We start from the raw sequence: 27,307 nt of genomic DNA, 5'->3' as shown, positions 1-27,307 counted from the left end.
ATGGGGTAAATTTTTAATCGTTACTAGCCACATTTTGAAGGTTAATGATGCAATCTGCAATTCCATTCAACTTTCACAGCAGCGTAATGCTAGATCTTGACAGACCTAAGGGATGGTTGTTAAAAATATCCCCACAATTGCAATGCATTATGTAATTTTATACTCACTGCATCTTAACATATTCAATTTCTTAAGCAAACAAACATTGAAGGAAACCAAAGATAGTGTATTTCCTGCAGCTTTGTTACTTTTCATGGAATGTAAATAAAATAACTGTGAGAAAAGACTTTTATTATTTTCACTCACCCCTTCATTTTCAAAACAAAGAGAAGTCATGACTTGAACAGTATCACACAAAGACCACAGCAAAGTCAAGCTTCATTTAGTAGGAAAACAGTCCTCTCTGCTTCAGTGCCACTTCTCTTCTTCCATCCCCTGGTTCCTGCTCCCCCCAAACATATTTCATTCTCTAAGGCAATTGTCACCAGCCTCCCAATGTTCTCACTTTCTTCTCTGCAAGCACTAAAAGCGATCAGATGTTTAAAACACACACGCTGCTATCCCATTATCATCCTTAGACCCTTAGGGTAATAATTCAGTTGTATTTGTTGTTAGACAAACACTCAAAACTATGGCTGCTCTCAACTTTTACTGGTGCTACTTCTGTACTGAATGAATTATGTACATCCCACCGTAACTAAATGTTGGGGGTTAATGCTTATAGGCAGCTCAGCCCCACTCAGCTGCTCCACACTCCCACCCTACCAGCTCCTATGAAGAAAATCAACTCTAGCCCAGTCAAAACCAGTACACTGTGGGCTTTTGTCATGAATCTAGAAAGAACTTTCAGAAGAATCCACAAATGGTACAAAGACCCAAAGCAGTGGTAAATATTAAGGTTCACTACTACAAAAAATGCCAGGAAAAGCACAAAGTCAGTTTCAGAAACAGCAAGCACTGCCCTTTTTAAACAAACAAAAAAACCCACAAACAAGAGCAACAGAAACAATCTTTCAGAAACCATGCACCTTTCCCCCTGACAATACCAAACCTTAATACCTTAAAGAGCCATAACCCCAGCTGACAGGTTTTAAGGAACTCCTAGATCTAGAGGCCTTCCAACACTTTTGGAATCTTGTCTTGACAGCGAGAGTGTAGACATGCCTGATGGAAACTGACCCTATACACCCCTTTCCTCTCCAACACTGCTGTCTTTTGGGGTCCCAGAAGAGATGAAAAGTTCTGCTGAGATAAAAATACCTTCCCATCAGACAAGATATAGGGCCAGTTACATATCCCAGATTAAACATGCAGTTTGATCCAAATTCTGTATCAGACAGTGCCACACTGCCCTTCTAAACACTAATCTCCTCCCCTCACCCACCCCCCAACATTAGAACTAGGAATGCAACGTTTTAAATCAAGACCAGAGCATATACACCATTCAGAACACCCATCGGGCTACATAAACGCCTCCAAACATCTGGATCCAGCCTGTAAACTGCTAACACAGGAGATGCAGCTCAGCAATCCACACTGACACTAGAATCTCTTCTTAGCCAGATGCTTGACAGGGAACTCATCATCCACTTGCTGAATGCTAGATAGCAACTGTGTAATGGTTGAGCAGCATGAGTCACAAATCCAGCAGTCCCGTTCAGGAGGAAAACACAGCAGCACTTAATGCCGGGTGGTTGTCGCAGCAAGACCACGAAGCCAAGTGTTTTAAAAATGAGGAAGACTAAAATAGAGAGAGGTATGCCAAAAACAGCCCCCAAAAAGACCCTCAGAGACAGTCATTCCTCCCTTCCCGCTCCTTTCTTCCAGTCAGGGAATCTGCTAGATATATATCAGCGTCCCTACCCACTCTCATCCAGTAAAAAGAAACTAACAGAAATGATGAACAAAATAAAGTAGATGGGAGAAGAATGAAATTATGAATTCACAAATATTTCTTCACAGTGGAGAAGCCGAAATGCATCCCAAGCCTCACGATTCTTTCAGTGGATGATTCATCTGCAAAGCTAAGTGGATTGGAAGCCTCTATGGCATTGGATGTTTGGTGATGATCACACCACACTGCTTTTATTACTTGTTGAGCACATGTAAGCTAAAATGAGTGAGCATGCTGTTTTATTTAAGAGTTTGTAAGCTCAGCTACTTCTCAAGAAATATGTCAGATGCAAAGCTAGAGACGCAAAAATAAATGGCAGAGCAGAACTACCAATTTCATCCCTAAATTCCCATGAATATAGAAAAAAAATGCAAGGAAGATAGATATTTCAGAGTTCAGCTAAGTTAAAGGCTTACTTGTGTTCCTGACTGCTCTTCATTGCACTGGCTTCCTGAAGTTCACAAATTGTCCTTAAAAACTAGCATCAAGATGAACAGGTCTGGGACACAAACACGAGAGACAAAACTGGACATAAGCTGGTTATTGCAGAGGACCCTGCTCACCACTGACTTCCGACTCTCCAGCTGTAATCTCTGGAAATACTGTCTATTTTAAAAAGGCCAATGTGAAATACCAGAGGGATGCAAGGTTTTGCAGTAAGGAACACAGGAACTGCTACCAACAGAAACAGAACCTGGAAAGGCTCAGCACCTCTGAAAGCCAGGACCTGTATCTCTCTGATGAGGCAGCCAGAATTGGTGCCCTGAAGGCTTGAGCCTTTACCTCCATTCAATTTCAATTACTTTCTGCAACTTTAGACATGTGCAGTATACAGATATGCTGAAAAGATGTAGGCATTTGGAAAGCCTTCCTGCTGCTTCTTTGAAAGAATGCAAATCACATCAGTTACTATGCCAGAACACCTCCCTCATCAACATGTCCTCATGGCCATTAGTCCACATGGCCTTGAAAGTCCACTGGGGAAACTTTAAACTAGCATGAACAGCCACAACAGCTCCACAGAACAGCTCAAACTCAAGTCTGCAGTGATGCTTCTGCTACAGTGACAAAAGGGCAAAAAAAAAAATTTTGCCATTGTTCCAGTCAAAAGAAAATAAACGTAATGGCAGGATAGTACAAGACCTGGAAATTATAGGAAATATCTTAGAACTATGAGAAAAATCTCTTTAGGATAACAATAAAAAATTCCTAATGAAGAATGTCAGGGACATGGTAAGAAATTCTGTGTATAAGACTCCAGGCTCCAGTGAGGACAGCAACACCAAAATACAACAGCTAAACTACCCACCAAACCACAGCCTCCCTCAGAAGTCCCAACCAACCTCCGCTTTACAGCACCAAGTCCGTGCTGGTAGAAAGCCACTAAGTTTTACATAGCCTATAAGGCATGACTTAATTACATAAAGCATTCCAAGAAACTCTGGTAAACCAAAGTTTTTTCAAAGCAGTATGTGACTGGCAAGCACTGTTTAGCCTCTTATTTTATTCTCTGGTATGTAGATAATCCTTATGAGTATTAAACTGCTCTGATCAAACATTCATTTTCAAGGCTCATTTTCTTGTGTCTGTTCAGTTACCTTTTATGGATCATATTTCAGTTTCTAAAATCACAATGGAGAAACTGGCCAGGAATTGGCCGAGAGACTTGTTCAGTGTAGGTTTTTGGCCTTAGGTCTGGATTTGTCAACTTGAAAATACTGAAGTGACTTAGTAGCAAACAATTGTTTGCTGGCAGACAACATTAAGGTCTCTTAAGCTATTTTCCGTGTGATCAATTCACCAATTAAAACACCAGCACATCAATTTCTTTTATCTAATTCATTATTTATAAGTCAATCATCCAGCCTCCTTAAGCACTTAGTATCTATCCAATCTTCACAACGCTTGTTCATCAGAGACAAACATCACTGTAGTAGGCAGGCAACAAGAGACCAATGGGTTATGTGACTCTCCCTTCTCAAGGATTCACAGGACATGTGTGGCAAAGCCTTGAACTGACTTAAGGTCATTTCCACCCTGGTCCACTTTAATCCTCTTTACTTTTTCGCACCCTTGCTCAATACTCTGATCACAAGTTAAAGCACTGGAAAAGCATGCACATATTCCTGTCTCAAGGCAGAGCTGACAGGACTCTGTGGGAAACTCCGTATTTGTTGGAGATTTGTATTTCTTTAGGAAGTGAGACATTTAAATAATGCCCCTCACTAGAATAACACAAGGTTATTAACTGGGATTTGGATTCATAAGTCCAATTAACATCAAAGGAAGCTGAACAGCAATATAGTTTCATTTCGCTCCCTGAAGATATACCCAACTGATCTCTATCAAACTAATTAAAGAATGACATTCCAGGCTGACTGTCCAGTCACTGCACTCCCTTGAGGCAAAAGTACCCCAGGTGCTCCCAAACATAGCAGGCACGTGCTACCTAAACCGCTGCCAGACAAGTGCTGGAAACAGCTCCCATGCAAATGCTACAGCCGAACCCCCTGACTAATTGCACAGGCTTCAGGGAACTATAATGTGGCCTGCCCAGTGTTCAGTAACAGGGGGCCAACACAAGAGTGGAAACTATGGATAGGTCAGGAGCAAGCCAGAACATAGAATTAATCTACCCCAACAGTGTCGTGGAGATAAGGATGTAGCTGATATAACACATGTTAAAAACCTTGAACTCAACTAGTCAGAGTCTGAGGAAATGCAAAGAGATAGCTTGCCCTCCCCATTCTCAAGCTAGAATCACAGTCTTAAAAGAAAACATTCTTAAGAACCTCTACTCATCTAGAACTGTGGTGTCAAAAGCAGCAAATGGCCTTTTATTTTACAAGTAAATAAAAAGGGAGTATACAGTTTATATGTACTCATTCTCATGAGCAGACTTCATTCTTCAGTTCCAGAAGGAAAAGAACTTTAAAAAGGTCATGGCCAATCTGTTAAATGGCAATAACACCAGCACAACTCGCTAGTGAAAGCCAGGTGATGCTCTGTGGAGAAACAGAAACAATACTGATTGGGGTACTTACTTAGATTTGCCATTTCTGAAATCAAGCCAGTATCTATCTCAACTGGACATGGCAGCTTATGAATCTGTCCCCCATTCTTATGCAGTATAGATGTGCAACTATAGATCATGAACTTCCCCAAATATACTATAGAGAAGTGCTGATATCCTTTTCCTTATATCCAGTATATTCTAAGCACACACCAAACTTTCCTACTAAACAAGCTGGAACGTCCTCCCTGCACATACAGTACTCAAAATACTCATTCAGCTGTTGCTCTTGGAACAGACCTCACAAATATGTATTTTGCTACTGAACTATTTGCCACACTGCCTCTAACACTTTCAGTATTTTGCTGCTGTGGATCTCAGATCTGAGTTGTGGACTAGGGTTAGTTATTGGAAAGATTATATCTATCTTCACTCTAACTCTAGTATCATGGAATATTCCAGAACATATCCCCAGGCTCTGCTCCTATGCTCAAAAATACTGTAGCAGAAAGGGTGAACAGCAGATTCAAAGTGGATGAGCAGCCAGGGGCTGATCTGCGTTGCAGCAGATGACACAACGTGCACCTGATAAAGATGAAAGCAGGCAAGGGACACGGTCAGGATGTCTCCATCCTGCACCTATCTTGGCTGTATTTCTGGTCATTACCATTGCTCTATTTTCAAGGCTATTCTTTTACAGTCTTAGGAACCAAGCTGTCACAGTGCTGTTCTGTAACAAATACCAAAGATGAACTTTCATCCAATTTGCACATCATGCAGGGCGAACTCCAGCCCAAGATGTAGCCCAGTGTGTTGATCTAGAGTCTGGTAATAGCTTGTTAACAGAGAATGAAGAGTAAGCTCACAGTACTGGTGACAGCAACATCTTCCACCCTGTCTGAGGTTGTGTGGCAGAACCATAACAAGGATCCCACAACCAAAGCTTTTGTGCAAATTCTCTAGTGCATCCTTCATTTTGTAAAACATCCAGTAATACTGAGTGCATTGTTACTGACAAGTCTAACGTTAAAAGCTTACTTCATCATAGCTACACCTGCGAAGGTATTAGCTTTATTTAAAAAAGATAAGGATTTACAGTAGAAAAAACCCCAAACTAAACAAACATTAAGAACATTGGAGGAAGAAGAGAAAAACGTAGGCATATCTGTAAAGAGGCAGTAGGCAAGTGAAAAAGGAAGAAACGTGGTAACAGCTAACTGATTCATAGGGAATGAGAACAGTACTTAAAAACAGAGACCATACACTGTATTAAAGATGAAGGGTGATAAATGGAAAGATAAAGAGCCACGTTTTCTCCCTCCACAGTGCCAAGTAAATATAATCTAATTCTAATGGAGCTACTGGGAATGATTCATCCAGCTGTTCTCAGCTGCCCAGCCTGTGTTGGAAATGACGTGTCTGGCACTGGTCATGTCAGACCTGTGCTACATCCATTCCCCACTGACTTGAGGCCCCTTGTCAGCTGCAGCTGACAGCAAAAGAACCGCTCTTCTTCCTTCCCTATTTGCTGACTGCTCTGGAATAACTAGCTCTTCAAATTTTCTTGCACAAACCTGCACCATGTATACCTGAAAGGAGCCATGGGGAGTAATAAGGTGATAAAAATACCCCCAGGAAAGTAACATTGTGGTAAAAAAAGTGTAACCTCTGTCAGCAGCTAATAGCAGGTATCTAGGAGGACTACAGGACAGGCCAAATTTATAGCAACACTCCTACAAACTCAATCATCTCTGACTAAAGTACTTCTGACTTTTAAAAAGGGGTACCTTTGCATCTGATAGACTTCAATCAATTTCTTCCATGGATTTGCCGAGGTGCTTTTTGAACCCATGCAAACTTTTAGCATCCGTTACATTCTCTAATAAGACAAGCCTAAGCATTTCACATCTTAACCACAAGTTGTATGAAATAGTGTCCTCCTGTTTTGAACAGTGCAATTGTTAGTTTCTTTTGATGCTTCCTAAATGGTTCTGTCAGGAGGGACAGTAAATAATTTTGCCTATTTACTTTCTCCATATCAATCAGAATTCCCAAAATGAGATCTTAAACAGCTCTACAAATGAGGGCAGTGCCATCTCACCCATTTTACAGGTGTACAACTGGAGACAGGAAGAAGGGAGAAGACTTACTCAAGATAACCTAGCAGACTAAAGGAAGAAGTAGGCATAGAAACTGTATTATTTTAGTTCCTACCCAGCATCCTAGCCATATGATGATATAACTTTTCAGTTTCTAGAATATTTATTTTCAGTAAACAAAAACTGATAGATTTAAAGGAAAACAAACACACTGAGAAGACTTAGAAGGATCATCACTTATACTGAAGGCTGTAATCTAGAAGGAAAACTCTTTAGACCGTAAAACAGACCTGCTTTTAACCATGTGTCACCATTATACATACTCATGTCAATTTTAACACGTTTTCTTACATTTCATTCATGGCTAGAGGCCAAGGGCTCATCAGCAAATTATTTTCTACTACCAGCCTAGATAAGTATATCTACAAACTAAGGAAATCACATAGATTCAGCCCCCTCTTCTGTCTACCTCACTTTTAATTCAAATTTTTACTTCAATTTTACAAATACTCACAGCTCCACAGGATTCATCATTAAATGTTCTTACCTTAGCTGATATGGAGGTATCTTAATAGCAGCATCAGGAGAATCCAACGTTTCTGTACAACCAAAGGAAACAATAGGGCTTTTAAAAGAAACTTTTGAGTTCAACCATACTAATACATCTGGCTACAATCTCTGAACCAACAATCCTAAAGTTTATACCTACTCCAACTGACAGAACAACAACCACTGCTGCTCCAAGTCACCAAAGCTTTGCATGAATCTGTCAGGACACTGGGTGCCCAATGAGAAGGCATCGAGTACCATCTTTTCCTCAGTGAACTCCCATTCACATATAAGCACTTCGGCAGCACATATACTAAAACTGGAACAGTACAGAGGATATTAGCATGGCTGCTGTGCAAGGATAACACACAATTAATGAAGCAACCCATGGAACATCAAGCTGAAAGGCCAGTAATAAGACAGCAACAGGTATGAACTACCACAGATTGCTGTAACTATGTATGGATGAAAAATAAAAATTTAAAGCAATTTTAAGTATCACAGTCTTGCTGATGTAAGCTAAGGGTTTTGCTGACCGGTGCTCCAGGTAGTTAGCATCAAAAGCACTTCAAGTCACAGCTAATCTCTGGAAATGGGTGGATGCTGAAATGTACCTAAGCTCATACTCCGTTAAAAGAACTTGCTTTATTGATTATTATTTCCGTTATACAAGGATAAAAGAGCTCATGGAATCCAGTCAAAAAAAAAAAAAAAAAATCCAGCTTTTAAAATAGATGCCTGAACATAAGCCAGCAGTGAAAACTGTACCGGAGATTTTTTTTACGATGATTTTGGAAGGGGATGGGGGGGGGGGGGGCGCTTTTAGAGAAAAGACACCCCCCTCCCAGCATACACAGAAACTGATAGCTACTGATACCCGTGTATCTGGCTCGCAAGACCCACGAAGCAGACCCCGGAGGAGGGGGTGGCGAGGGTCACGGATGCTCTACGGGACCGCCCGCAGGTGCCACAGCCCCTTCCAGCACCGCGGAGCTCCCGGGCATTTTGAACGGCCTGAGGCGCTCCGGTCCCTCCCCACCGCCGGGGGCTCAGCGGCCAGCGCCGAACAAGTTTTGTTGAGGTCTCCCTGTCCCCGCCGTTACAAAACCTCTCCGGGAGGCTCCTGCCCCGCACCGCTGCGGGCCGGGCCGTGCCCCGCTCCGCTCCCCCGCGGGCAGCCCAGCGGCGGCGGAGTCAGCCCGGCGGGGTCAGCCCGGCGCCGCTGCCCGCGCCCCCCACCCCTTACCGATGGCCCAGGTGCAGCTCTCCTTGATGGCCCTGTGCTTGCTCCCCGACGCCTCCTTCTGCAGCTTTCGCAAGATTTCTTCCATCTTGCCTCCCCCGGGGATCCTCGCGTAGCCGCGAGGCAGAGGAGCAGACAGCGAGGAGGAGGAGGAGGAGGAGGGGGGCGGTGCGGGCGGCAGAGCGGGGACGGGGCTGCTCCCGCCGCGGCCGTGCCTACGCGGGGATGGTGCGCGGCACCCCGCTGCCGCCCCGCCGCCGTTGATGAATCACGCCGAGCTCCATGGCGGGGACACGTCAGTTGTTGCCGCTGCGGAGTCCCTCCTCCTCCTCCTCCTCCTCCTCTCCCACCCGGGCAGGCCCCGGTGGCGCAGCCGGGCTGGGGCCGGGCCTGGCCCTGCCCGCCGCAGGCACAGCCCAGCGGCTGAGGCCTCCCCCCGCCCCGGGAGCGCAGAGAGTCCCTTCCCGGCGCCTGGAGGGCAGACGCGGCGGCAGCTGCCGCCGGCCGTGGAGGGCCCAGGGAGCGGAGCGGGGGACGGCGCCGCCGGACCTGGACCCTGCGGCGGCAGCGGCCCCCGCGGGAGGAAGGCGGCGCGGGCGGGCTGCGGCCTGGCCGGTTGCCATGGAGACCGGCGGGAGCGGGGCGCCGACAGCCCGTGCCCCTGCCCGCCCCCGGAAAGCGGGAGAGGGGGGCTTGGTGCCTGCCTGCGTTTAGCCTCAGCCGGTTCCAGACGCCGTGGGGTCGGGCGGCGCGACTGCGCCCGGGGTTGGGAGAGGCTTTGTAGGGCTGAGGCGGGGGCCTGGCCCGAGGCCGTCCGGCCTCCCCACCGCCCCGCTGCCGAGCGCGGCCTGGGCCGGCAGCGCCGGATCCCTGTTCCCCAGCCCGGCCCGGCTCGCCTCTCCCCGCAGCCCTGCCGCAGCGCAGCCCCTCTCTCCCGCAGCCTCCTGCGGAGCCACACGGGGAGGGTCGCGGGGAGTCAGGCCTGCACTCCAACGCGTGTGCGAGTCATCCCCTGAGATCAGCGGGAGCAAATAAATGGCTATGAGCCCTGCAGGATCTACGCCTTTCTCCCTAGCTGGCAAATGCAGCCCGTGCCTTGAAAATAACGCACACCCTTGTGTCCCCCCAACAGGCCAACCCCCGGGAAAGAGAACAGCCACCTTGCTAGCTCAGACCTTCCTCCTCATGCCCCAAATGCTTTCTACCCAGCAAAGCTCCTGCCTTCTTCAATTTGTTGTTTCCCTGCCTTATCTCTACAATATGCTACTTGCCCTTCTTTGCAGCTGTATCAGTTAATGTTACTTGAGTGTTTTAAAGCTGTTGTCTTGTTACAGAATCTCTCTCAAAAACATACAAGAGGACAAATAGTCTAGGAAAAGAAAAAGACAACAGATAAGAAAGGCACTCCAGGTGTAGCAGCTGGCAGTAGTAGTGCTTATGTCTCCTACTGCTAATTGGAAGAGTACCAATTGCAAATTACCAGACAGAATATTGGCACCTGGTGAATCAGCCATAGCATTTCCCATAGGATATCGGGCTTTCAAAGGCTGTCCCTTATCCAAATACTTACAAGGGCTGATCCTGCTTGCATTTGGAAGTGTAATGAATGCATAATCCATAGCTGCATTTTAAGGCTAGAGTGTAAAATTCATGTCTGAAGAAAAGGATTTAGAATGATGCCAGAAAGGTCTGGAGATGGATAGGGAATGCCTAGAGCTACAATATTAAGGATTTAAAAAAACAGCTCTAACAGAAAGACCATTAAGCTTCAGATTCCAGGGTGTAAACCAATCTCTAAGAAACTGGGAGTAGTTTTTCAAAGTTTCTTACCTCTAACCATGCTCTGACACCTTCCTTGAAATGAAAAACTAGTAATAGCTAGTGGCCAGGGTTGTCAACGAACTGTGATGCCAGAAGCCAAGGCTCAAGTTGAAGTGATGATGAATTTTTCTCCACCTATATGCTTCCTCTTTATTCTGTGACATGCTTAGTGGAAATGAGCATGGGCGTCAGTTTCTGTCTTTTCAAGTCTTTGATTTTTTTTTTTTTTCCTTGCGGGAAAAACAACAAAAAGGACTGTGACGGTGTTTGAGGTATTTTTAATGTAGAAATGGTGTAACAGAGATCATCTGGACCTGTGGAACACTAAAAGATAAATCTATTCATAGTAAATAATTAATTGCTTATTTTCAGGAAGCCACTGATGAAACTGAATTTTTAATTTTAGATTATTTTCTAGCTATATGCATCATCAACTCACTAGTTAATTTCCCTGTGGTCTCTACAGGAAGCCCTTTGCAGCTGAAATCTTCACTAGAGCTACAGTGTTTTCATAGATGCTGATGTCACCGAATCAAGATTTGCATTTGTTTGTGTTTTACTCACTGTCCAGTGTCTTCAAGCAAAATGGATTCTGTGCTGCTAAACACTGTTTCCCAGTAGTTACACCAGCAGAGTGAGAGAAACAAAGGTCATGTCAGGCTCTCTAGAGCATCTTAAGGTCTGCCTATAAGATTGTGCAGATGGAAAAACAAGCCATGATGAATCTTCCCGAGCAAATGTATGTCAGAGTACCATGAGTCAGCTTGCTGACACTTTTCATGTGAGGCCCTCCATCTCCAAATGAATAGGAGTCCATCAATCCTTGTCTCTGTTGTCTATAGCAAGCACGTAAATAAACAGTAACTATGTCCTGCTGAAAGTCAGTCACTGAATGCACTTTGTGCAGGGACGGGGTCACATTTAATCATGTGCTTTGGTTTCCCCTTCAAGGCAAGTGCCCTAGAACATCACAGGATCTGGAAGTCAACATAGAGTAGGGATGATGGCTAAGAAACCTCCTATCTTCTGCCATGAAGAGGCAACTAAGCCTTCTATGGTCATGCTTACAGCTCCTAAGTCCTCCTGCAAGCCATCAGCTTTCTACAGTGGTAGAGGCTACCTAAGACTCGGCTCTAATGATCCCCTGCAGAGCTCAGGCCTTGTCCAGCTGGAAGTCAGAAGGATCCTATGCAGATCTGGTATCTGCAGGAAGCAGTGGTTATGTATCACTAAGATGCAGTGGCAGATATGCAGTGTATTTTTGTGACTCTCACCTGGCAGTGCTACTGATCTCTTGCATTACATGAATGCAGATTGTATCCCAGGATATATCCACAGCTCTGAACACAGCCAAGAAGTGTGTAAGCAAAGCCAAGCTACTCAAGATACCCAGAGAAACAGTCTCGTATTAGTACAATTCTCTGTCTAGGCTGGTAAGCAGAGTTAAGGAGCAGCATATGCTTGCCTTCAGAGATCTCCATGCTTCTATGGCTCTGCTCCTTCCAGTAGCCAAGGAAGGCAATGCGGTGCTAGTTTAAATCTCTTCCCATAGCATATAGCCATATTGCCCATGCACACACCTGCCCTGTCACTCTATTCTTCGAGATCCTAAAAAGGAACCAAATGTACAGCGGAAAAGTAGGAGACAAAGGCATGTTAGACTGTGAGATAATCACCTTTATTTACTCTTAGTCATCATCACTCATGTATTACTTGTGCTTTGGCCAGTTTAACAGTATGCTTGGTCAAGATCTGATTGTACACTGCAGACACTGGACAGTGTGGACCAAAGAGGTGGTCTGTGTACCTGAGAACTTCAAGTTCAATTACAAAATATTAAGAAATACCCTCTAATGACAGGAAAACCACCTGGTTCCATAGTTCAAAAATGATGCTTAGCCAGATTTTTCAAAATTACTCTTTCCCAGAAGCACCCCCATGACTGGAGTGACCAGACTTGCAAAAGAAGCTTGGGCTTGGTTTTTCTCAGGAAGCTCTGTACGTGTGACTCCCCTCATGTAGGACAAACTGCTCAAAAAACTTGAAGTGAAGGAGGCTGTAGCTGGAACATGGGCTCACCAGCACCTTCGTGTCACCTGATGCCAGAGGAAGATACCCTTCCTTCCCTCTCCCAGAGAACAGCAAGACTCAGACAAGCAAGACCCTTGTTGGGGTTTGTTTTCAGTTTTGGTTGTCTAGACTGTAACCACATCACTGATGATAGGGTGGCATCTGTCACTGTTTGCCTGATTACACAGTGAGTTACCAGAGGCTAGCTGAGTGCTCAGTGAAGTCGTTCCTAGCAGGTGCTGCTTTCTGCACCCTCCACAGCATGACCTTGGTGAACAAAGGCAAAGCACTGCAAAGCACAATGACAACGGGTGCTGCTGAGCACAGGGATTACAGAGTTAGGGAGAAAAATCCTCTGGAGTGGGAGCTGTGAATAAAGCTAGCATATATTCAGCACTGTCTGTTCAACATAACCTTATATCATTTATTCTGTAAAGAACAGTTGAAGCAAAAGTAAAGTCTTGAGATCCATGCCAGGATAGAAATAAGAGACAAGACTCTCTGGCCTTGCTGAGACATACTTTCTGCAAAGACAGATGAAAAGCAAAAATCCCCTTAACTGCCTTCAATCTACCATAATCTTCTCATCTCCCTGCAGAATTGCAAAGGCAATTGACGAGAGTATCAGGAATGCAGAACAGGTATTCAGGGTCAGATCAAGGTCCTTTTTACCTAGTAGCTTATTTCTGACAAAAGTTAGTTGGGGATTCTTAAAGAAAGGGTAGAAAGAGTATAGTGCCCCTTCCTCTGGTAAACTCTCCCATTTTCTATTAATTTGCAAACTGAGTGCTTCCTAAAACAGTGGTTTTATCTTTATATATTCATGATATGACAGACTTTTCTGCTGTGAATATATCTATTCCTTTTGAACCTTTTTATGCTTTTGACCTTCACAACCATCCTGTGGCAGCAAGTTCCACACAAACAAAAGAAAATACTTTTCCGCACAGTTTTAGCTTCTTTTTGTTTAGGTTTTTGATGCTACCTACCTTTTTTACTGTGAGAACTACTGCATAAGCATTCCCTATTTTCTTCCCACCATTCATGATTCCTTATGCATTGAGCATGTCCTCCCTCAACTGTTTTTATTACAGTCTACAGTGGACTACTCAATTTATTCTTCCTATATGTTGTTTTGTCATACTGGTTGCCTTTCTCTGTACAAATGCCAGTTCTGCTCTATCCTGAAATACAAGAGTTTGGGAAGAAGCATGAATACATGGGAAAAGGCAGCATGAAGATTTGAACTATAAAAGCTCTCTTTCTTCCACCAGACTCTACAGAAAAGGCTTCAAGGGGAAAGGAAATTACAAGCAACTGTGGAGTTAAGCTTAATATTACAAGAGTTCCAAGCTGTCCAGAAAGCTAAACTTCAGAGGACTCTTTGTGTCCCACTTTTCTCCCTGTAATCCAGGAGATTCCCATAGTCTTAATCTATGGAAAGAGAGTTTAAAAATGTAACAGCAATACATTCAAGGGCTGATACAAAAGTCAGGATTTACCATCTGGCCATCATATATTCAGAATATGCAAGATGGGCAAAACCAAACTCTCTGAAGCTGTGTCTAGAAAGAGACTAAACTGGTAACTTGTCATATAGCTGTATGAAATGTAGGTCACTCAAAGTACAAATTATACATATTTTGGTCCATAAACTGCTTTGAAATCTGCTGTGACCTTTGACTGAGAAAAAGATGTCCCTCATTATGAGGAAACAAGGACATCATGGCATATACAGCTGTCAGATGCTTGTGATGCAAAGTCAAGAAAGGTCAGCAAGACCTAACTAAATACATCTCTGCTGGCCAGGAAATGGATTGTGATTTGCATACCCAGTTTGGTGTTAAGCATATAAATAAATGGGTTGAAGTACTAGAAATACTCCTAGAAAAGCTGAAATTGTGTAAGATTTCAAACTAATATGCTCTTTTTTAAATAGATAAATAGATTTTCATGCCACCATTTCAAATTTTAATGTATGGCTCCTCTGTGACAGATTTGTTCAGTATAGTGCAAAGTAAAGAGAAGAACAAATGCACAGGCTAAATAGAAGTTTATTTAACAGTGTTGATTTGTAGATTCTCTTCTGCCACAGATAGATCAATCTGAAGTGAGTTCCCTGGTTTCAGGGGAATGTTGTCAGTTTTACAATGCAATAGTGGCAAAATTCAAGCCAGAGCCTTCTTTTTATGCATTCATATAATATTCACATATAAAGACTAAACATGAGAAAACTTCTTCCTTCTCCATGCTGCCCCCAAACTCTCTGAGATGTGGTTTGACTCTGTTAGTCAATGGTGCTTATTTTGCCAACTTTAAAAAACAATTTAGAAAATTTAAAAGATAAAATGTTCTGAATTAAGAGCTTCAGAACATAGTTTGGTTCCTATTTAGTATGCTTTTTTCTTCACAATAATAAGTGGAAATTTATTTCAAGGAAGGTAAGCCCTGGACTCCAAAAGCTCTTCCAAAGCATGTAAGGATCTGTTACTCTCCATATGCTCTTGTCCCTCCAGACACTATTTCTCATCATCTCAAAGGTAGAGCATGTTCAATACTTCCAACATGAATCAGGAGACTATCAATTACTTATACATAGCTCTCTTCCATCTGACTGGGCACAGAACCAAATTCCTGAATTTGACACTTAAATTGCAAATTAACGGTAAAGTCAACCTGCAAGTCGACATGTGGTATAGTCACATGCTTGGAGGATTTCTTGGAATGTTCTTCAAGAAAGCAGTTTGCTATAAACTGACCAATGTACTTGCCCTTTTATATTTCACTACTAGTATTAATCAATGTGAAATCAATGCTCGGATTGTTATTGGCATATACTTTCTGGAGATATAATCAGAGGGAATATAGCATTCAGCTTCCAACTTGCTGAGAGTAGACAGTAATTGCCTCTAAGTCATGATCTGAAAATCCAATGCTAAGTGGATATTGAACCACACAAAAGCTCTTACTACAGCAATAGTCATACAAGCACACAGCCTTGTAGGCTCGAGGGAGAGTACCGTTATCCAAATGTATCTTTTTTAAGACTTTTGGAAATTGCTCTTACATTAAATGAAAAATCTAGCAGAAAGACACAGTGTTTCCCAACATGTATTTTGAAAAGGGATTTCAAAGAATGGCACTGCAGAGTTCTGTGTTTGGATTTCAGTAGCTTCCAGATCAAATATATTCAGTGTATAAATTAAAAACCTTAGGGAAAAAGGGATCTAATAACCAAGGCTACAGATCCATCTGATTTCTAGTAGTCAAACTGTATTCCTTGCTATCTACAGTATACCATAGGGTAAGCAGAAAGAAAAAAAAAGTTGAAAATGTTTGGGAGATTATTAAAATTATGATCCTTTAAAAAACAATAACTCTTTATAGGGATACAATGTGAATGTATTTCATTGGCTTAATATTAAACATACCTGGCATCAGTCTTACTTTCAGTACTACTGTGAATTTCACTGATTTCAGTGGTACAAGATTGGACCTATGCAACTCTTTTCCCTCATGTTTTATTGCCACAATTGCAACAAGCAGAATTGTCTGATTTCAGGGCTCACTGACATGAAAAGAGAGGTGCTCTTCTACCATAGCCCTTTGCTTTTGCAATGTGCTCTCTCTCTCCTTTGATCTGTAAGGTTGCTGCACAGTAGCTGCACTGGTTTGCCCATTTTTTTTTTTTTCTGGGCCTGTAAGGAATAGGGAGATAGAGATAATAAGAAGACAAACCACTGGACTGAAGAGAATTGCTCTTTTATTGGAGGATAAGGTATCTTTTTGCCTTTTCAGGTACTTAATTTCTCAGAATAATTTTGTGTATGTGGCATATTTTACAAAAAAAGACATTAGATCTTAACACAGAAGTTCTTCTGTGTAAATGAAAACACTAATGAATGTTCAGATGTGTACAATAACATTTGACATTTAGCTTGAATTAACGGTGCTCTGAATTAATATTGCTATGATTTCCTGACAGCTAGTTTACAAGAGGTGATGATTCTGTCCTCTTTTTCATCTGTCTCTGGTATTCTGTCTCATATATTCTTGTACTTAGAATGTACACACAAAAGCACAGCTATTAAAGAACATGGCAGTGCAGCCTGTGCATTGTGCTAAAGTCTAGATGCTCATCCAGCTTCATGCCTCCTCACAGTCCCAGCCTCCTTGTTCTCTCTGCCCAGTTCTGCCCTAGCTCTTCTGTGCTCCATCACATCTCCTCTCTTTCTGCAGGTGCTTTCAGTTATTCTCATTGCATTCCTGACCCATACTTCACACCAGGCCAGTTCTCCTTTTACAAGCATCATCCTGCCTTGCCCCTTGTCAATGTCTAACCTCGGTCAGCCCTTCTGTCTATGACCTTTTTATTTAAAAGGAAAAAAAAAAAGAAATCTATCCCTTTGTAGATCTTTAGAGTTAGATGACATGTTCCTGTATGTGGGACAGTTCTAGTCTGAATTAAGTTAGAGTAACTTGGATTGAGCTACGTGTTACTGCAGTACTCTCCATTTAGGACATGAGTAACCAATTTATGTCTAGGCTGGGCACTCCTAAGTTACACAGGCACCATTACAGTACAAGATAAGCAAGTCTGCTTGCTCTCAGCTCCTGTGTCACATGCTAATGACTGCCTACAGGTGTGCAGGTTTACAAATAGATGAAAGCTTCTGTTTAGTCCCTTACAGTGTAGAGTATTAGCATATAACTATAAAAACACTCTTCAGAGATTTCAGCTGATAAAAACTAGTGACCTTACTGAACATTTGTAGGCTGATTTTCTGAAATTTGAACAGATTCGGGCAAGTTTTCAACAATGCAGCAAAAAGCATAACCCTGATACATAAGCCACTCATACATTTTGTTTTAATTCTTCATGACAACAAACAGGGACAGTACATCTTCTCAAAGAAAGGTTATCAGATTGTATTAACATTGGCAAAACATTATCTTCTCTCTTTTGTCCAGAAATAGTGAAACTAATCTGATCAAAATGCAAAGCAATAACCCCTGCTCCCATCCAGATGGAGGATTTCAGCTCCAGTTAGTATTTGGCAAAGTGAGTGAAAATGAGATTGTACTGTGGCAGTTGCCAGGTAACCTTAAGGTATTCCCACCTATAATGCCAGCCGACATTATAAATGACATATATTACAGATACAATATTTATTTCATGTAGTCACATGTCATTAGTAATGAGAATTTTGTTTGTTTAATTTACTGCACCTTTTCTGATCTGCGTGGAAGATGAAAATATGATCTTCTTAAATACCAAGAGTCTAACTTGAATAATTTCTTCATTTGGGAACAAATTAGTCCAATAGTTGTTCATGTCAAGGGTAAACTGATCTTTATGGTGCAGAAGAACAGAGCATCACTGAGTCATTAATGAACAGTGATGTAGATATCAGAATAAGAGGATTTAGTCGTGTTACCCAAGGATATATAAATACAAAATATATGAAATATAAATCATTGTCTCTTTTTTTTTTTTTTAATTAAGCTCTGAAGTTCCATTTGCTTCCTTGTGCAAAATGTAGTAAACTAATTTACTGTTATTGGCCACTGTATGAAGCAAGGGTCCTTCCTGCAGCAAGGGTCAATCACTGTTATAGGATTTCCCTTCAGAAGTGGAAGCAAGTCCTGTAGCTACCACAATCCTTCCCAATATCACGAGTTAACATACTTCACGTACTCCATGCAGTTGCTTCAGCATTTGAGCATTCACTCTACCCTCTGAGGAGGGCAGCAGCAATTCCTGTATTCTCTGCCTTCATTCTCATTACCTATGATAAAGGCTGTTGCTGTAAGTAGAGGTTAGTCACAGTAGGTTATTTGCAAGACTGTGAGCTAACGCAGGTCCTTCAATGTCACAGAAGATGGTCCAATAGTGTTACACCAGCAGAAGAGTTAGGCTTATATTTTTTTATGCTGAAGCATATATATACGACAATTTAGAGTCTCTAGTTTCATAATCCAAAGAGAAAATCAAATGTCTGTGTGCTAATTAAATTTTATTAAATTAATTAACTTGAAGAGAAATTCAAGGAACAGATATACTGCTTGTTAATCTTTTCATTAATGATCTTTCCCCATTATGCTCACAATGAATCCAGTTCTACGGGAATTTGCAACACATTAGATTATAATTTCATTTCTTAAGGGAAAACCATTAAACAGGCATTACAGTGGTCTATGATATGTTGTATGGATGGTTCATGTCTTTTGTCTTTGCGCTTAACAATGCAGCAGGAGTACCATATAACAAGCTGTGTGTCAATACAAGGATTTATTATTTGAGTGCAAAATGTAAGCATCCCGTGGATGACGCATCTTTATTGACACCTGCATGTGCTGAATCTCATCACTTTCCCCCCCCCCCCTAATTATTTGCCCCATTAATCTATTCACCTCAATGCTTTCTGATGGTTGTTCTCTAGCAAACCAGCTGCATAGATTTCCTAAATGCTCACATTGCCAGAAAACCACAATCTTCACATTTGTGTTTGTTTAACTTTTTCCTTGTTGAACATGGCACTGGGACATATTTTCAATGAATGCCCTCTGTGCTTCTTAGATATCTCACAGCCTTGCTGTGGTGTTCGGTTACCTACAAAAGCCATTTATTGCCTCATGCATTCCTCCACCGTTGGCATTATCCCTTGAATAATTCACACCCCCTTGTGCCTTACTGCCTGAGCCTCAAACAATATAAAAAATATTTAAGGACAGTCTTTACATAAAGCTCACACAATTTCATATAACTATGGTTGAACCCTCTTGTGGAGTCAGGTTTGCTTCAAGAAAACTCCAGCTCAGCAGGAAATTTACTGTATCATGCGTGAACTGTTTTCCTTGTGATTTGTGTCTGAATCATGAGAAAGAACATCTTCAGTGCAAGCTGCATTGTTGGCAGAGCATATACAGGCAGTTAAATCACTTTTATCTCCTTGGTGCTCTTGTGATTTTTTCTTTTAGTTTGGTTGCCATTTTTTTTCCATTTACAATCCGGGGCAGAGCATATGGCAAAGGTTTAGCTTGATGTAACATGTCCATAAAATAAGCAAAGCTGTCAGTGAGCCTTCTTTCCAGCAGGCCTATTTCACTTTCAGGAGGATTTTTCTTCCACTGGAATGAACCTCAAAGTTGTAACTTCAGAAGCTATTTCTGCTGTTATTTCTGCTGCCAGGAGCGCCCATCATGTACCAACATATACAACCCTCTACAGATAAACAGTAAAGACAGGCTTTACCCCAAAACACTGTCTAAACAGAAAACACAGGTAAACCAAAGTTTAATTTTGCTTATTTCTTAGCTAAAGAAATAATGGCACGAACTGCTTAAACTATTTGCCCAAGGCCACGCACAAAGTCTAAGGAGCTATGTCTAAGGCAGAGCTGTGAACAGAAAACTTCTCCTGAGCCACAGTTCAATGCATTCACCACAGTTCATCCTTCATTTTCAGAGTACTACCATGTAGTAACATATTATTCAAAGTTGCTGACAAGTCTGAATAGCTCTTTTTCTAACAAATGAAGGAGTGGCAGTTGGCAAAAGGTGCTAATAGCACTGGGCAGCAAAGATTATATAACTGCCTGTGCCATGCATTGTATTATACATTTTATCTTTAAATGCTCCCTTAGAGAAGCACAAACACGAATACGAAGGAGGCCGAAATCTGACACCTGCCTATAATTTATAATAGTAATTATATTTTTGGGACAGCCATTTCTTGGCAAGGTAAGTTCTTTTATTTATAGGCAGGGGCTGCTCATGATTTGCATGCTAATGCATTCACATCTGCAAAGCCTATAAATTAGCCTCCAGCTCATTACGGCAATGCCATTGTCCTACTTGCCAGTATGTAATCTGATCCCAAATGTTTCAGATGCCCACAAAATAAAACCAGCCCGAGGGAAGAGCTTCACTGTTGCAGTATTAGCACACCAAAAAATATCTTCCTCCCCCTCAAAAAAAAAAAAAAAAAGAGTAAGTAACAGAAAATCACTGGAGAAAAGGAAACTGCTAAGTGTTTCAGAAAGATGAGCCCAAAAGCCTAACACTCAAGAAACTGGAAAGCTGTTGCTATGTTTTGAGATGCTTATGACAGTTCAGCCAAAATAATGAATTTACAGCAGGTTTTTAATGGGCCCCCAATAAAAGTATCTTCATAGAAGATTAAGTCACTTGGCTGTGCATCCTGATTGTATCCTATTGAACACTCGTGTTACTATTACTGTTTAAATTCTGGTTGTGCCTAGTTAAAAGTCCTTTTTTGTGGTGAGCCTTATAAAGGCAGGTACTCAAGAGTTTATGATGATGTCAAGATTTTGCCCCTTCATTAAACCAGCAAAAAGATAAAATGCAGCATAGACAAAGCAGGCTCATAGAGAACTTATCCTCTCCCATCCAAATGTGCAGCTGCCTCCTATGTTAATTCACTTTGTCAAAGTTAACTGGATGGTACAAGATTGCTGGGCCTCACAAGTTCAGCTGCTGAAATCTCTGCAGGCTCAGCTGTGCTACTGTGGGTAGGGTGAAGAGGACTCTCCACCACCATCAGATAAACACTGGCTCACTCTTGTAACTTCTATCTGGTTACCTTAACTGTGCTGAGACACATAGCCATACCCATCCTTAAAAAAGAGAAAAGTGAAACCCTTACAACCCCAACCCTACCTACATCGTTGGAAAGGTCTTACACAGGGTGACAGAGCTGCTGTCAGCAAACTCTCATCCACTGCCCAGACTTGCCTCTGCATTACCCTACTGCTTGTATCCTCTGGCCTTTTCATCTCTTCCTCCCAACCTCTCCACCTACTCTTCCCGGGCTGTAGAGTCCTCAGAAACCTCCCTTCTTTGCTGTCCCACTGCTACAGCTAAATGACAGTAAATGAGAAGAAAGCCTGAAACAGGAGAGCTTCGACTGAGGCTTCATAGTCAGGAGGGGGCAAGGCACAAGTGTGATGTTGGATTCAAGATCCAGATGTACCTGCATGCAGGAGATGTAGCAGTATATTAAATTTATTTATTGAATTCTGGTTGATGATAATAGCTGGTTATTTATTTATTTATCTTCAACTCTCTTGTTTGTCGGAGTAGGTGGGAGAGGAGCAGAAAAGCAGGGCTCTGCATGAGTCATAACCCAGAAAAAGCTCTGCTGAGAGCACAGCTCACACTGCTCTGCAGCATAGCCCAGGTGATAAGCATCAGTGTTGCTGTTGTCTCCATGTTGTCGGTCTCATATTACCACGAACAACAGGATTCACTATGATGTATTCAAATGGGGCTGTAGGTAAGAATAGGTAGGGACTTCTCCATTTCATTTTCTTATATTTGTCTTTTTCATACTACCGTAAGAAAGAGGAAATGCAGCATAAAGAAAAATAACTTCTTGTTTAGAACAAACATAGAAATACAGAAAAAAAGGTGTTACTTCTAAATCCAGGGTTTTGATCTCAATTCTCTTCAACCATACTTCTGATCTTGCAGAGAATTGCACAGGGTTAGATCCAGCTACGGGGCCCCGGGAGGGTTTATCCATCTCTGCTGCTCATCCCACTACAGCAGTGGGCAGTGCCAATGCATGAGCCACAGCTCTGTCACCCTGTCACCCCTGTAACTGGCAGGTCTTTCTTTTAAATATAGAATAGTCTCAGTTGAACTCTGTGGCACTTTCTTAGCTAAGAGCTGGGCACAGAGTGAGGGAACAAAAGGTCCTGGTGTTCCACTGAAATCTGCAGTTCCAGCACGTGTTTAAAGGCAGCCTTCCTGCCCATGTTAGGAGCCGGGCTGCTTGGTGCTAAGTTTGTGATGAACTTCTCACAGTCACTGCTGGATGAGGACCACTGGCCGCATCCATGCTGCTATGAACGTGCTGAGCTGGGGGTGGCAGTGAGCACTGACCTGGGTACCTCTTCTCCTCACATCTGCCTCACCCAGAAGCTGAAGACCATTTGGGGCTGCTGAGGTGCTGGACATATGAGGTCCTGCATCTCCCACAGAGAGCGAGCAAGTTCTGGCTGTGCCTGGAGCTGCCCTTGTAGGCTGAATCTCTGCATGGGCACTGCTATCACCCACTGGGCTCCTCCAGCCATGCAGCAGACCATACCAACAGAATCTGAGTAGTTTCAAGAGATTCCAGTATTTGAGTAGTTTATCTATGCTTCCCATGTTTATTGTGTTTCTTTTTTTCCCAGCAGAATGGAGTATGGGATATACTGGATGTTGCTGTTTAGATACTGCCCTGAAAAGTATAGTGTCAGTGCCTAGACAGAGCTGATTCCTATCCCATTTCTAATTGAGTTCACTTTCTAAACATGGCATAATCTCCTTTACAATAATATGTGTGGGAAAAAAAATCTTGGTAGCATTTTTGTTCAGATCACCTATGATAAAGCCTCCTTTTCTCTTTCCTCTGCCTATTGTGCTTTTCTTTAAACTTTTGTTGAACCTACATTTTGTACCTAGTTTCTTCATGCTTTGTACTGCAGAGATTCAAGGAATTATTTCTTCATAAATGGTAGCAAAAAAAGCATGCAAAGGCTAGAAACAGGCATGCTGTAAAGACAGTTTAAAAACATACATTCTCCTCTGTGTATATTTAACAGTTTCCATATTTGCCATATGTTCTTTCCCTCATCAATTTGCCTTTTAGATTGTTCTTTAACACTTGCCTATTTTCTTGCTTCTGCAACAGAAGGGAAGTTGATCTTTCATTTGTTCCGCAAATATTCCTTATTGTCTCAGGTTTTATTACCCCATCTGTTATTGTGTGATCAATTGAAGTCTCTTGTGGTCTCACTTTTCCAACTGATCACACTATACCACAGGCTATATTTCAATTTAATTGCTATCTACTGTATGATGTGTAAACTAGAAAGAGAGGAGCAAAAAGATGAGGATATTTTTCCCCTGCCTACCATTCCTCTCTTTCTGTGTAAGCACATATCTTCAGTGCTTACTTGTTACTGGTGACAGTGTTTAAACTAAATCCCTCAACTCCACTCTTTTCAACACAAATCTGATGCTTCCAACTCAGTGTTTACTACTTTAAAGCACAAAGGTGTTTACAGAACAAGCTCACCAACACTTGAGAGAAACGGGTAGATACTGTCACACTTCATGAACTGAAGCAACTTTTTGCTGCAGCACCCTTGCCAAAATGGAAACTTCTCCCCCCAAACATGGTGTTTCCCTGTTCTCCCTCCTCCATCTCTCACCCCTTTCCTACTGCTCCCAACACTTACTCTTGGTCATGCATAGTTATGTTAACTCTGCCTGTGAGTGTAGTTTTAAAATTACCTTTTCTCCCATTTTTTTAGGCATTTATGGACAGTACCTTCTGCAAAATCCTCTTTCATCTTCCTGCACTTAGTTCTGCCTATCACAGCAAGGTGCTCAAGAAAGACATGCTTTTAAAATTAGAGGTACAGTACTGTTTCTGCAAGTGGAAGCTAACCCTGTAAGTGTGATCAAGCTGATTTGAAGAAAGTAAGTCTTTTGCAGCAGGACAAGTGGATAGAAATTTCTCCTGTCTGTCCAGCACTATGGGAGAGAAGACTCAGCATTATAACTATTCATAACTATTTATAACTATTGCTTTTCATAATAATAGAGCAAAGTGGGTCATTGCCAGGGAGGAACGTGGATGCAGCTCCTGCTGTAACAAGGCTTGGGAAATACTGCGTAAGAAGCAGCACCCCTCATTTGCCCCTGAAAATAATGACTCAACGTATTGACATTCATGCATGTTGCATGAATCTAGTGTCACGTCCACATGTGCTGCTAATTTGGTGTTGCGATCTCTCATTTGAGCATGTGCTTAAAGACAGTCTGTCTCTTAGAAATCAGGCCTCTGTGGCCTGAGCTACTGGGTGAGTAATTTATAAAAGCTAAACAGGGTCCTTAGTGTGGAGCTGTCCAATGAAATATACCCTGTCTGCTTCTGGATGTGCAAGTGGAGATTAAATTTATCCCAAAAGCTCCTGATATTGCTGCTGGGAACCAAGACATCATTTTGTAAGAGCTGCCTGTGCTGAGGCTGGAAAGAACAAAAAAGGTGATGGTCTTCTACAGTGCTGTGTGGGCAGGTTTGAGATGTGCATGGCTCTGCAGAGGGGAAGGAGGAACTGAGACGTGAAAAACGGATTAATGCAAGCAAATGCAAAGATCAGTGGAAAGGAAAGCTGCTGTAGATCTGTCAAGCCAAATATATTTTTGAGATAGTTGAATGAAAAAGTCTTTCTAGATTTGACTCTTTCCTCGAAAAAAATTGAGTAAATATATAAAGTGTCAGTGCTAAGAATGCACAGTAGGAGAGTGGCTTCCGGCTCCCAAAATCACCCCCCAGAGGGCAGAAAGGCCGCAGGCTCTGTCTGTGGCGCGGACAGGAGCTGACCTCACAGCCTGGATGACCCCCCGCCATCAGCGGGCAGACAACCAGACGTTTCCCTTCGCTTCACCCTCGGTCGAAAGTAGCTGGGAGAGCGGCACGCCACTCCGGGGGAGCCGCCCTGCCCGTTCGGGGGGATTTAAGCACCCGAACGCCTCTGTGCCCACAGCAGGGCCCCGCCGAGTCCGCCCGGGCTGCTCGGGAGGCTCCGCGGTGCCAGGCGAAGAGTGGCGGGCCGCGGAGGCCATTTTGGCTGGGGGTCCCTTACCCCCCCCGCCTTTTGGCGGTGTTTCCTGCCCCCTGGTGGTCAGGGCTGGCCGCCGGACCCCCCCCTCCCCGCGCCCCGAAACCTGCGGCACGGACCCCCCCTTCCTCCAGGCTCCCGGCCGTGGAGGCAGCAAAGAGGGGAGGGGGTACCAGTGCCTCGCAGGCGCTTTTAAAAGTGGTGGGATCCCAGGTCAGGTCAAACGCAGAGTTTCAAAGCGGACGCCCGTCCTCAGAACAGCGGGAAAAACTAACAGCGTCCCTGCAGATCAGAGGTACAATAATTGCATTTCCAGCCTTCTATGTGCAATTGCAGAAATATATTTTCCAAAGCATATCTTCTCTCAACTTATACGATGTGAATACACAATTCAGAATAAACATAATCATGCTGCTCTGCAAGAGTTAGTAAGTCTTCCCTGTATCTCTGAGTAAATAGAAGTTAATGTTATAACTAAAAACTAGTGAAAATCCCCAAACCCTCGTGCACAAATATACATTATACCTTGGGTTTTCTTGGAGGCGTGGTTCAAAAAGGAGTATTAACAACTCTAGGAAATAATGTTCACATGCTGCACCAGGCTCCCATTCCCGCAGAAATAGTTTCAGTGTTAACTAGGCAATTGCTAGCACTTTGTTAACACAGCTTAGCATCATGCAAAAACCTGGTCAGTTTGCAGCCTTGGACTTACGGACAAAGCCAAAATTACAGTGGAGGTCAAGGATGACACAGTTCTTTATTTGATTCTTTCCTTTTTCACATTTTGAAAATGCAAATGAGAGGATAAGGTAAAGGAGGAAAAGTTGCAACAACAAGTCCTTAGACCATAATTGTCCGAAGACCCTGGATATTGTGTGGGCATGATCTAAGTGAGCCTGAGGCCTTTAGAGAGCTCCAGGGTAAAATCCCAGCCTCCAGGGATCCTGCCATTTCCTTTCATATAGACAGGATTTCATCCAGTACAACTCTGGGACAATACAGAGGCCTCTGCACAACCTAAGTGTAGAAATCTGGAGTTGCTGAGTTAGTGAGCTGATACACACCTTGATTACTACCTGTATGGCAATCATAGGCACAGCATGGACAGAAGGAGGGCTCTTTAACATCCCTTTATTTCTAAGATTTTAGGTCATCTCAGGCTGATGGAGTCACATACGATGTCTCTTACTGGAATGAGAAAGGGTTAGTAAGACCTCTGGAGGCTACGTTGACGTCCTAGTATTTTCACACAGCTTTTGAAGCAGGCTCAACAGCACATCAATTACACAGAGCCAGCTTATTTCAGCTGTGCCGGCCCCAGATGAGTCTCTAATGTAAACTGAGTTCATCCAAGGGCTACTGACAAAAGCTGGTCAGAAAAATTGCTTTTTTAAAACTTAGATAATGGCAGCTTTTCAGCACACATGAGGAAATTGAAGTTTGATCTGAAAATACTGCTGGAGTGGTTGCTGCAGGTTATACCCAGTACCTCCCATCCCTATCCTGTTTTATGGGTTGAATGACTACCTTGTTTTGGTGATGCTAATTAGGTATTATGGCTGTGATGCCTGAAGAGAGATTAAGTAGAATTAGGGCACTTGGACATGGAGGAAAGTGAGCATAAGACGCTGCTGAAGGACAACACCCATGAATTATAAAATAATTGGATTTACAACAGGTATTAGTCTGCGGAGATTGCTTTTTTCCTAATGGTTTTAGCTGAGAGGTAAGCAGGCTAGAAAAACATATTCAGATTAAATGGAAAAAGGAGAGGTAACCCGGCCCTGAGAGGATCCCCTGCCCTGCCTCACGGCTGCCCACTGCAGGGCAGAGGGGTGCCCTTGGCACTGTGCTGCCCACCATGTCTCCCCCCTCAAATGCACTCTTGGGAAATAGCCTGCAGATTCCCACCTGCCAATTTCAAACCTGTCCCTGTGAGAGCCCAGCCCTGCCCGTCTGGGCTGGATCTGATCCCTG

At 42.9% G+C, this 27,307-nt stretch overlaps 1 protein-coding gene and 1 non-coding gene across 8 annotated transcripts in view; one reads left to right on the top strand and one right to left on the bottom strand.

Annotated features, from left to right (window-relative positions):
* The window catches only part of ARFGEF3 (ARFGEF family member 3), a 98,915-nt gene extending 89,606 nt beyond the window's left edge, over positions 1-9,309 (bottom strand). For 4 of the 7 annotated variants that reach the window (XM_074862643.1, XM_074862644.1, XM_074862645.1 and 1 more), the window contains exons 1-2: positions 8,802-9,306; positions 7,554-7,605 (exon numbers count right to left, since the gene is read on the bottom strand). In XM_074862643.1, the coding sequence (XP_074718744.1) occupies positions 7,554-7,605; positions 8,802-8,886 (137 nt within the window). In that variant the 5' untranslated portion in view covers positions 8,887-9,306. Of the gene's footprint in view, positions 1-7,553; positions 7,606-8,801 lie in introns of all 7 variants that reach the window. The other 3 variants (XM_074862639.1, XM_074862640.1, XM_074862641.1) reach the window with 2 other exon arrangements.
* On the top strand, positions 7,849-7,950 carry LOC141941949 (U6 spliceosomal RNA). The gene has a single exon (XR_012628485.1). It is a non-coding gene; the product is annotated as a U6 spliceosomal RNA (small nuclear RNA).
* Positions 9,310-27,307: the final 17,998 nt, after the last annotated feature.

Source organism: Strix uralensis, chromosome 3 (genome assembly GCF_047716275.1).
Source record: "Strix uralensis isolate ZFMK-TIS-50842 chromosome 3, bStrUra1, whole genome shotgun sequence".
Classification (NCBI taxonomy): Eukaryota; Metazoa; Chordata; class Aves; order Strigiformes; family Strigidae; genus Strix; species Strix uralensis.
Note: the sequence above shows the minus strand (reverse complement) of the source record. Positions and strands in the feature narration are given on the sequence as shown.